At 39.9% G+C, this 11,610-nt stretch overlaps 2 protein-coding genes across 2 annotated transcripts; both read left to right on the top strand.

Annotated features, from left to right (window-relative positions):
- The first annotated feature begins 258 nt into the window (after nt 1-258).
- oxt (oxytocin) lies at nt 259-2,089 on the top strand. The gene is made up of 3 exons (XM_078249752.1): nt 259-378; nt 908-1,112; nt 1,944-2,089. Exons 1-3 carry the CDS (start codon nt 259-261, stop codon nt 2,087-2,089), a joined length of 471 nt encoding a protein of 156 aa, XP_078105878.1.
- An 8,535-nt stretch (nt 2,090-10,624) lies between these two features.
- On the top strand, nt 10,625-11,479 carry LOC144517647 (fatty acid-binding protein, liver-type). The gene is made up of 4 exons (XM_078249751.1): nt 10,625-10,691; nt 10,941-11,113; nt 11,251-11,343; nt 11,429-11,479. Exons 1-4 carry the CDS (start codon nt 10,625-10,627, stop codon nt 11,477-11,479), a joined length of 384 nt encoding a protein of 127 aa, XP_078105877.1.
- Nucleotides 11,480-11,610: the final 131 nt, after the last annotated feature.

Genomic DNA, 11,610 nt, shown 5'->3' with positions numbered 1-11,610 from the left:
TGGCTTTTAGGTTTCTGTGTCACTCTCAGAAGAAGCTCTGGAAGTATATAAGACGTGTCAGAGGCACCAAGAACAGAAGCATCGACGAGCATCTGGAACCAACACTTCAAATCTACTGTTCATCAAGAGTTTGAGCGACAAGTGAGTTTTGTTTCAGTGGATTGCTGGATATCTATCAAGCTTAGATTCCATGGGTCATTTTGTATATTTGGGTATTAACAATTTTTTCCCCCCATCTTTCTTTCACTCTCAGCCGAAATGACTGGAGCCGCTGTGTCCACATGCCTACTTTTTTTCCTGTCTGTATGTTCATCGTGTTACATCTCTAACTGTCCTATCGGTGGCAAAAGGTCCATCATGGATGCACCGCTGAGAAAGGTGAGCTGCTTTAAGCACTATTTTAAATTACAATTCCTTTATGAAGTTACAAACTAGGATGCAGCAGACTGACAAATGTCTGCTAGATTCAAAAACATTTTGTTCAAATCAAAATCACACTTCCCAAATGGTTTTATAATCTGTACGGCATACGACACCCTCTATCTTTCCACCTTTGATTTGGATAAGGAACAAAAAAAAACTAAGAAGAACAAAAAAGGAAGAAACCTCAGAGAGCAACAGAGGAGGGATCCCTCTTCCAGGATGGAATGACATGCAATAGATGTTGAAAAACATCCTTAAAATGGCAGTAAAATGACATTAAATAAACAGTTGTTGGTTACATGTCAACATTGAATCTTATATAATAAAGCTAAGTTTGGACTTAAACGCTCATGCTTAATCTGAAATATCACTTTAGAGAGAGAGAGAGAGAACGGACACATCAGTTCATGATAAATATCCTCTATATGCTCTAAACAGTGCTAAATGGCTTAAAACAATAATAATCAATCGTTTCCTCCACCAGTGCATGCCGTGTGGCCCCGGAGACAGGGGCCGCTGCTTCGGCCCCAGTATCTGCTGCGGGGAGGGCCTCGGCTGCCTGCTGGGCTCCCCGGAAACGGCTCACTGCGTGGAGGAGAACTACCTGCTCACCGCCTGCCAGGCAGGAGGGAGACCCTGTGGATCTGAGGGAGGACGCTGCGCTGCTTCAGGACTCTGCTGTGATGCAGGTCAGGAAGTCCTGAAGTACAATCAGACAGTGGTGGAAGAAATATTCAGATCCTCCTTTACATGAGTTAAAAGTAGCACTCTGTCATAATAAAAGTCCTGCATTTAAAAGTAAAAGTACAAAAGTATTATTAGCAACATTTAAGTATAAAAAGTAAAAAGTACCCACTATGTTGGCAAAATGGAGTTCTACTGTTATACCATTGGATTGTAGTGACTGCATTGCATTACAATGTAAATTGCATTTTAATGTTAATGTTTTAATGTGTTTAATGTAGTTGGCTGAAATGGAGCTGATTCTAGTTATTTTATATGCTATTGGGTAGTGTAGTAGACTGTAAAACAATGCATTGTATTATGTATGCTCATTATAGGTATTTAAGAGCTGTCAAGAAAATGTGTAGGTGGAGTAAAAAGTACAAGATTTCCCTCTGAAATGTAGTGGAATAGAAGTTTTTTTTGTTTTTTTTACTTAAGTACAGTACTTGAGTAAATGTACTTAGTTAATTTCCACCCATGCATATAGGATTGATTTATGTGATTTTCTAGTATCTTTCTATTCTATTAAAGGCTTTGATTTAGCTACAACAAATGGGACAAATAACTGCAAGTGCAGTTAAATAAGCAACATACTGTGTCTTTGCATTGGAGTTCTGCTACTTGATTTATTGTGAACTGTGCTTTGATCATTTGCCCTCTTGTTCTAAAAAGGTTCATGGTCCTGGTTCACAAAACCTGATAACAACATCTTGTAAAGCGTATGGTTGCAATAACAATCTACCACTTTCTTAATAACTCCTTATTTATTTATTTTTGTCAAAATCCTTTTACAGAGAGCTGCACCACCGACCAATCGTGCCTCATCGAGGAGGAAGGAGACGACCAAACCAGCCTATTCGAAGGCAACGACCCCGGTGACATCATCCTCAGGCTCCTGCATCTGGGCGGTCACAATTCTCCTCATCGAGTTCACCAATGAGCTGCTCCTAACACCGAGGTCTAATGAGAAACTCTTCCGCCGTAGAGACGACATGGGATTTGTAGTTGTAGTTCATATAGTTGTATTCCTATGTTTGTCATCATCACTCTGTATTTGCTCTTTCCCCTGGAGTACTTCTGTAGAGTGCCTTTGTCAATATATTTTTATGTATGAAAATAGGGATGAATACTGAGTGGTCATCCAGATATCTGCATGTTGAAATAAAGTTTTGAGAGAGTATAAAATGTTGTTTTGTTATTATTTTACTGACTGGACTTTGTAAAATTTCGAAAAAGGCTGCAGTGTAGACAGTTTCAAACCCTCTAATTCCTTTTCTTTATCCAGTAAAGAACAAATCAGCATAAAGCTTATCAGGCTGCATTGTTACACTATATTCCTCTATCACGAAACGTACAAAGCCCACAGCCGTCTTATCTTTTCAGATGTTCAGCTTTGCGTAATCCTGTCACAGTCTGCTGTGTGAATCCAAAGGGTTCTCACATGACGATGTGTGTGTTATCGTTGCCAAAAGTGACACAAAGATCACTGTTGCAACTGTTATGGTGCTTATCTTATACGGTAGTCACCTTTGATCCAACTTTTGTTAACTGTAGCAGATTAAAGAATTCCCTCTTAAACACTGATGACAGATTATTGACATTGTGTTTGATTGAATCTTATATTTAATATTGACCTGAGTAAAGTACCTTTATAATGAAATGTAGAGTAGATAGTTTCCCAGATCGGGTAGCGGATCTGTAGTTCGAATGAACTGGACAATGTAATGTAATGGACAATTCCACTTCCCGAAGCGGGAAAAGTTCTCTAGTGTAGCTTTAATAACGCATGCCCCTTATCCACAAGACCAACCCCCTCTAAAACCCGTCATCCGTGGCTCACAAAACCTAAGTTGGAAAAGAGGCTATGATGAGCCCGGGTAACTGGACATCTCCATCATAAACAAGCAGAATATGGAGTTATAACCAACCAGTCTGATGTGTGTAAGGGTCTGTATGTGCTAGGGTGACCAGATGAGAATGGGTAAAATTCGGGACAAGACGGGGACGAGACGGTAACATGAATTTCAAAACTCTGCACCAAAATTATTTTTTATTTTTATTCAGGAATTCAACTGTCTGTCATGTAAACCCTAAAATACAAATAAAAAATCATTAAAATCATGAACTCAAGTGTCATTATGAAACAAATAAAACAAACACAAAATGTTGGTCTGTACCAAACCTTCCTACATACATTGCAAAACGCTTTGTTTGCATCACGTAAAACTGCAGTAATCCAGGGATATTTCCCTACCCAGTCCTCCTGGTACCTGCAGAGACATTTTTGCTTTTTAGCTACGTGTTCATCGGGTCCCGGGACACCAACCTGAGCCTCCATTTCAACAATGAATGAATGAAAAATAGCAATGCGTGTTAGGGCCTACGTACTGTTGCAGCCAATGAGCAGCCGACGGGAGCTGGCTGCAGGACGACTCAATCACCATGAACACTTTTTAATGTTCTATCAGAATATAACTACTCGAGAGTCTGCTGTTGAGACTTTGCTGTAATTTTCGGGACAATTAGGGCAGGATTCGGGATTCGGGACAACTGCTTGGATTTCGGGACTGTCCCGAATTTTTTCGGGACGTCTGGTCACCCTAGTATGTGCGTAACAGCAATGCGCTCTGATGTGGCACTTCAGAGGCTTCGGATTTATTTTGAAGTTTTTTTTTAAAGGTGCAATATGTAATACTGACAGCTAGTGTTTAAAATAGTTACTGCAGTACAAATTAAAAATACTGGAGAGAGTCGTCTCCCCCGCCTCCTCCTCCCCAGATCCGAAGTTCACGGAGGTTGCCAGGCTAAGACCGCAGCATCTACAACAATGTTGCTAGATGCTTAGCTCACATACAGACATTACTTCACAGCGGAGTAGCTAATGTTAGATGCTGGCTATATTGACAGTCATAAAAGCCTGTGCTTACGCGGAGCTCTGTACAATGCATGTCTTTTCAGCCGAGCCTCTCCGCCTTTCCAGCTTTTGAACTCCTGCACAGCAATTTAATGTTTTACTTGATTTTATCTTTATCATCATACCTATCAGTGAGGCAGCAATGTGTTGCAAGGCACCCAGTCTGCCTTAAATCCAAAAGAAGAAAAACTACGGTTTGTCACAGACTGACAGCCAGTGCATCCAATCAGCAACGAGGAATCATTGTCCAATACATACCTACCTTTTCCAGTTTGGGTCTCACCAAATGTGAAATGCTTTCGTGTTTTGACCTTCAGGGCCATGGTACAGAACTAGTGGATTCAAACACGTTGTCAATGTGAGTAGAAAAAACAACAACTTCTAACTATAATTTCTGTCATTCAGTAATGCAACCTTTTTTCTTTCTTTTTTTCCCCAGACTATGACTCTTGGTGGCACTGTGTGCAAGAGGACAAGCAAACGCATTTAAATGTCTGCACTTGGGATAATAAAATGTAAATAAGGCATAGCCGTCTTGGTTTCTTTGGACTAAAATTGTTATTGAAGGGTCAACTCAACTAGCTGTTAAAAACATGGATTTTCTTATCTGAGGAGCCATAAAAAGAATGCAGTGTTCAGAATTTGTTGTTCAAAAAATAAGTTGGGCACCACTCATTAAAGACACGGATAATTGACCATACCTTCATTTAATAATCTGACGGTCTGCAACGTTAATCCATAACTTGGTGTACAGTGGAACACAACATTTACAATCTGGTCTTTATAAATGAAGAATTGAACTACTAGGAAAACTTCCAACACATGCATAAATTGAGTGGAGGAGGTGATAACACAAACAGTAAATTAGGTATTTCGCAGCATCACACAACACAGCCGTTATCTAAAGCTTATACCACAAAGGCCCTGATATCCCTACATTTTCCCTACACAACCCAAAGAACATCAACCCTGTTCACAGACAAAACGTTTTGACCTACTCAGAGGAGTGGCTGGAAGATGACTCATCCAAACATTGCAGCAGCGGTTCTGCTGGGCTGGAGGAACTGTTTCCTCAGCTGGTTATTTCCCTCAGGGCAGCTCCGCTGGGTCACAAAGTTTTGGGTCACCACCAGAGGAGGTGCCTGAGATTTCTTTTGCTGATGCTATGGGGTTTCTCAACTTCTTAGTGAGGGTGTTCTGAAATTTAGGGTTTCCCATTAAATGTGCTGGTTGTCACTGTTCAAATTCTACTGCAACACCCCTGGATACGCGCACATACGCAGTACCCACTCTGCAACTGTGTCATTCTGTGTTGAACACAAGGTAAGATATTCAGCTCAAGAGATAAAGATGTAAAGTTCAAAAGCCTGCCTATGTAAACACACCTCTGAATATCTCATTTCACACAATTATGCCACTGACAGGGCTTGCATACAAGCAGCAAGCAACAGACAAGTTTGTGCACATTTTAGCTTCAGATTCTTAGATCACAAAGTCATGCTGCCAGTTTCCAACACCTCGACTAATAAATGAACAGTATTCTGTTCAGTAGACCTCATTTTATATGAATGAGCATCGCAATAGATGACTATAAGAAATCAGAATTTGTACCTCAACCACCAAATGCTTTACATTTATAATTGGCAACAGAGAAAAAAATATCACACACTTACCATTAGAGCTCTTTATAACAACAATGCTAATATCATCTTCAGCAATGCTAGCATCCTCAGCAGCAATCGCAGGCAGGTCCCCTTCCTCATCTATAGCTCACTATATATATCTATATCTCTATTCACACAAAAAATTATAAACAAACCAGAAATTTCTTAAGGGTGCTCTGGCTAGCCTAGGGGTAGCTACAGCACACAGAATACAGAGATGGAGAAGATGATCTTGTTTTAATTGGAGCAGTTTCTCGAAGTCTTTGCAAGCTTCTGCAGCGCTTTGTTCGGACTTGGGGATCCGTCTAAGCAGGCGGTTTGCGTTCCAGAAGATGGGGTTGCCCGGAGAAAAAGGTGTAGCAGGGGTCTCAGCCACAGGGAAAGGAGACACAGACAGAAAAAGGGTCACAGGGTACGTGTAAGAGAACGGAAGGAGGGAAAAAAGCCAGTCTGGTGTTGTCTCTTACTTAAAGGTCTTGGTCCGAGGGCAGATCACCCTGGTGAACTTTCTGAAATTAATTATCCTAAACTAATCTTTTTTGATATTGAGTGTTCAAGTCTCACGAACCTAAATCTCCCATGACTGAAATCTAATTAAGTTTTAGCTGCAAGTAGAATACGAACATTGCTAAGATTATTATTTAACATAAAAACATAATTAAATATTGTGAACATCAAACCATGAAAAGCAATCACATTATCAAGGATGGTGTCACAAAACAAAGTGTCAAGGCAATCTTATGTCTGCAGATATAGCTTGTATACTGTATTTATCTGTGTATGAAGAATTTAGGCAGAGAATAACAGATTTGCTGTTTGATTAGACCACAGGTTGGGGTCCTAAGTCAATTCTCCCCCTTCCTCCATAAAGGGTCACAGTAGCATCACTGTTGCAACAGGTATTGAGGTTATGGTAGGGGATTTATCAGCTGCTGGAAAAATGTGGCAAACCTTATAAATATAAATCTAAATAATTTATTTGTGCATTTTAAATGTATTAGGACAAGAGCATTGTGAATATGAAAGGAGGAAAACAGAGAGAAAAAGGATGAAAAAAAGGAACAGAAAGTGGAGGAAGGAATGAAGATGAAGGAAGGAAGGGAGAAAGCAGCAAACTTGAACCTGACAATTACCAGTCAGCAGTTTTTTTTAAGTGTGATTCATGCAGTGTCATTAGATGTTAGTGTGACTTTAAATTAGATCATTACATTCATTTTCTAAGCATGAACCAGCCCAAGTAGGCTAACAGGCATGTTGACTTTACACTTTTAACACTTTTAAAGTAGAATGTATGTCATAGTAAATTGCTATGACATACATTCTAAATAACTTGGCAATAGTACTTTCACAGTGCATTCACCAAGTTCACCAATGAGCTGCTCCTGAGACGACATGGGACTTGTAGTTCTAGTTCCTATAGAAGTATTTCCATGTTTGTCATCATCACTCTGTATTTACTCTTTCTAACCTTACCCTAACCCTAACCCAGGTTGGTCCTTCTCAGGGCCTTTTGCTGGATCTGGTTAAAGTTTCATGCATATTTTAGTATTGTGTTCTCATTGGAAAGGAATGAAATTCACCAGTCTTCATGTGTACGATTGCTGAATATAGTAAGGATATGGCACAGCAAAAAACATATGATGCACAAGGCAATCATATGGGGAACTGTATTGCAAATAACTTCTATTGTGCAAAGTATGTGCTTGTACTGGCTAAAGATTCAGCATCTTCTCTACTGACAAAGCATAGCACCTGTATATTATGAAAAACAATACTGCAATTGTATCAGCTGCATCAGGCACATTCAAACTGGACCTCAGTTTTTCTTTAATACATGTTCAAATATAAAATACTATTGATATCATGGCTTGGTTGAACACTTGATGGTTAATATTTACCAAGAGACGTGCATCCATATTGTTTGGTATGCCCAGGTAATCAACATTTTAAATTCATTATTTAATCGTAATCAATGTCAATCCGTTGCTTTCCATCTTGCATTAGTCCCGAATTGTAACTAATCTTGACTGAGGGTCTAGACAATCATCGTCTGGTTTTAAAATCATGTGCACCTCGAGGAGTGCCATCATCACACACATATATTGTCTGGATAGGTCGCCAGAGAAGTTATTGCTGAAAAGCACGAGTTTCAATTTGTGCATGCTCATGACCCCTCAAGCATGTTCATGTGTGATGTGGTTATCTTTTCTGAGCTGCAGTTTATTCACCGTTGCCTGTTTTCAAACGATATAAATAACATTAGTTGTATATCACACTCACTTTAGTCACGCAGTCACAGAACACAGCCCTGGAAGTGGCTGCAAGCAAGCAAGGCACACACAAACGGATCACCAGATTAGAGAGAGATGCACTGCCAGCTAGCACATCAACTTAACAATACTGTTATTAGCTGACATCAAACTTGGAGAGGAGGGAACACAAGTTTACCTGACTGTTTCTGCATTTCACTTCCAATGGTGAGTGTTTTTGGCTGGACCGCAGGGACCAGCCCTAGGACCTCAAAATTCTGTCCCTCTGTCACAGAATCACTGAGTCGCTCTGTCACTGAGTGATGAATTTCCACCTTCGGAGTGAGTGTAACGACGTCTGTGTTGGTGTTTCCCCATTGGCCATTGCCCTTTAAAAATGCATTGGTGTGACACAGGCCTTCAATCAGCTGATTAACTTCCTCAATACACGGTGGATGTTGTTGTTGTTGCTGCTGCCACCCATTTCAACCGTTTCGCACAACAACGTGTGTGTGTGTGTGTGTGTGTGTGTGTGTGTGTGTGTGTGTGTCTGTGTGTGTGTCTGTGTGTGTGTCTGTGTGTGTGCTCTTTTGCGCTCTCTTCAGATTCAAATGAATGTGTGGAACAAGCCTATTTAATTTAGAAATCACGTCATCGACGTGCATAGTCATTAGTCATGTGCAGGTCCTGCTGAAAGAGAAAGGAGGGACTGGTTCATCTTAGTTAGAATCATACAGACAGCTTTTGTTTTAGCTTGTCACAATTTGCTATTATCCGAGCTAGCGCACTGTGCTCATGTAAAACATAACAGCAGTGGATGAGTGCTACAGAGCGGATTAAAGTATCGCTTTCCACATGTCTATACTTGTTGAACAGGTGCATTGAAAAAGTATTGGCTTTTTACTTACTTATTACTTATTTACAGTAACGAGTAGTTGTCTCCACTGCATCCTCTCTAATCTGCTGTCCGCTAACTTCGCTCCATGTGTTCATGTTTGTGTGTGTGTTTGTGTATGTGGAGCTCAGCCCCAACACCGAGCAGGGAAGAGGCTGAAGCGTGATGATAAATACTACAGTTTTTAAATAAAAGGATTATCCTTATTTATTGCTTTCCAGGCAGTCTTTTGCAATGTGTTCATATTGCATACATGGTCAGCATTACTACAGATTAACCTTTTATATCTATATTCACATTATAAACACCACCGCTGGTTATCCCTGCAACAATTTACCACAACTTGAAGCATAATGAACATACATGGTCCAGCCATATACTAGGTTTTGAACTAGTCTGGTTTCCTTTTTTTTGACCGGATAGTTCCACTTCATCCTCTTTTCAAAGTTGTAAACATTGACACACAAGGGGTAGGCGGGCCCTTGCGTAATTTGCAGGGGCTTATGCAACTTGCGTATCGAGCGTATGGGCCGACCAGCTTTGTTTTAAGCTCTCTCGTAGGCCATTTAGGCGCTCTTGGGGTTCTTCTGGTAGCCGAGGGGGGTCCTAAGCAGCCGCTTAGTTCACTTATGCATTGGACTGGCTCAGATCTGAGGGATTCTCACATGATGTGTGTATTATCACTGCAACTCCAGTGACACAATATCACTGTTGCAACAGTTATGCCGGTTATCTTACAGTAGTCACCTTTGATCCATTTTTTTGTTAACTTTGTGTTTTAACCAGCTCTTGTTCAGTGCTAGAGGTGATGCCCAACGAATTATTTAGAAAAATACATTCATTCAACACTGATGACAAATTATTGACATTGTGTTGGATTGAATAATCTTGTAATATCTCAGTCTGCTCCGAGAGCTCTCCTTTTTTCAGGAATCTTATCTAGTGACCTGAGTAAAGTACCTTTATAATGAAATGTAGAGTAAAGTTCACACTTTGTAAGTTACTATGTACTGCAGCAGGGTTTTTACCAACTGCTGCAAAAAAAATATGGCATATTTGTCAATGCTAAACCTTCTAAGAAAACTGTCAAAAATATAATAAAATATTTAATCATATTTATGCATTTAAAATATGTATATCAGGACAGGAGCTCTGTGAATATAACAGGAAGTTTTGGTTGAAAACTACGTTTCTTGTTAACCTAAACTGAAGCGAAAACTTATCTAATTGTTATTTTGATCATTTTCTTTTTTTTTTGGCATGAATCCATGAAACTTCTCTTAGAAATGTTATCTGTGTTTTCCCATTTTAGACAAAATAAGGGGAAATGTTTCCTCTGATTTGCCCAAAATGTTCTCAGAGAAAAAACATTTTCTCTTAAACGACATATTCTGTAAACGTTGAAGAGGTCCACGGTAAAAACAACAAGAAAAAACTGTGTAAAATCTCCTGTTATTATAATGTTGTAGATGACTTTGAATGAGATCATTCCATTCATTTTCTATGCATGAACCACAAGTAGGCTAACAGACATTTTGACTTCACACTTTTAACACTTTTAAGGGTTATCTAAGTTTGGTCTAGTCACCCTGTACCTCGTTCATCTCTGTCTTCATCTGCAGTGGTGGATCTTTAAGTGGGCTGGCGTTGCCTTAATTTGAGACACCTGTGGTTAATGATTGCAGCGCTGGAGTTTGAGAGTATAAAACAGGCAGCTAAGCACTTCTCACCCCTACCTTCACTGTCTGCAGTCATGTCTTTCTCTGGAAAGTATCAGCTGGAGTCTCAGGAGAACTTTGAGCCTTTCATGAAGGCCATTGGTAAGAGTTCAGCTTTCTTTCATGAAGTGTATTAACCAGTAGCTTTGAAAGTGTTCACACTGTGATTTTGGAAGTGCTTGTTTAACTGAACTATTCCTTGACAAAGTTGGAACATGAGAAGTTTTTGAAATCAGACACTGTTAATCTGCTATATTAGATCTATTACAACTGAATGAAAACTTGTCAGCCAGGGAAATACAACATTTCTTGTGATTGGTGGTTTTTCAACCAGCTGCTTTCTGTCTCAAGGTCTCCCTGATGAACTCATCCAGAAAGGCAAAGACATTAAGAGCGTCTCTGAGATTGAGGAGAATGGTGACAACTTCAAAGTGACAGTCACCACCGGCTCAAAGGTCCTCGTGAATACCTTCACCATTGGACAGGAGGCAGAGCTGGAGACCGTCACTGGGGAGAAGGTCAAGGTAAGCCAGCACACTAAATTCATTCAAAACAAACAAATGTATGCAAACTTTAACTCTGTTACTAAATCCTCTTGCACGTTGGTCAATAATTGCTTAACTGTCCCCGCTTAAAACCTATCTTGTATCGTGCTTTTAAGGCCGTGGTTCAGCGTGATGGCAACAAGCTGAAGGTCTCCCTGAAGGGAATCGAGTCAGTCACAGAACTGGTGGACTCGCTGACAATTGTCAATGTGAGTACAAAAACCTGTTCTAATTTCTGTCAGGGTTGTATAATAGTTTCTAATGACTTTCTCCCTTTTTTTTTCTTTTCTTCAGACTATGAGTCTTGGTGGCATTGTGTACAAGAGGACAAGCAAACGCATTTAATGTCTGCACTTGTGATAATAAAACGTCAAAGGCACACCTGTCTTAAAGTTTTTTTTTTGGGGACTAAAATGTCACTGAAAGCAACTGTTACAAACGTGGATTTTTATTTATATTTTATTTTTTTTTTAAAG

Source organism: Sander vitreus, chromosome 5, assembly GCF_031162955.1.
Source record: "Sander vitreus isolate 19-12246 chromosome 5, sanVit1, whole genome shotgun sequence".
Classification (NCBI taxonomy): Eukaryota; Metazoa; Chordata; class Actinopteri; order Perciformes; family Percidae; genus Sander; species Sander vitreus.
The sequence above is the reverse complement of the archived record's forward strand: the minus strand, read 5'-3'. Positions and strand labels throughout refer to the sequence as shown.

What these genes read in the sequence shown, in the direction of transcription:
- oxt (XM_078249752.1), top strand. Translation starts at nt 259, where the DNA reads ATGACTGGAGCCGCTGTGTCCACATGCCTACTTTTTTTCCTGTCTGTA. An exon ending in TGGATGCACCGCTGAGAAAG is followed by an intron (nt 379 to 907) that starts GTGAGCTGCTTT and finishes TTCCTCCACCAG; the next exon opens with TGCATGCCGTGTGGCCCCGG. An exon ending in AGGACTCTGCTGTGATGCAG is followed by an intron (nt 1,113 to 1,943) that starts GTCAGGAAGTCC and finishes ATCCTTTTACAG; the next exon opens with AGAGCTGCACCACCGACCAA.
- LOC144517647 (XM_078249751.1), top strand. Translation starts at nt 10,625, where the DNA reads ATGTCTTTCTCTGGAAAGTATCAGCTGGAGTCTCAGGAGAACTTTGAG. An exon ending in GCCTTTCATGAAGGCCATTG is followed by an intron (nt 10,692 to 10,940) that starts GTAAGAGTTCAG and finishes TTCTGTCTCAAG; the next exon opens with GTCTCCCTGATGAACTCATC. An exon ending in TCACTGGGGAGAAGGTCAAG is followed by an intron (nt 11,114 to 11,250) that starts GTAAGCCAGCAC and finishes CGTGCTTTTAAG; the next exon opens with GCCGTGGTTCAGCGTGATGG.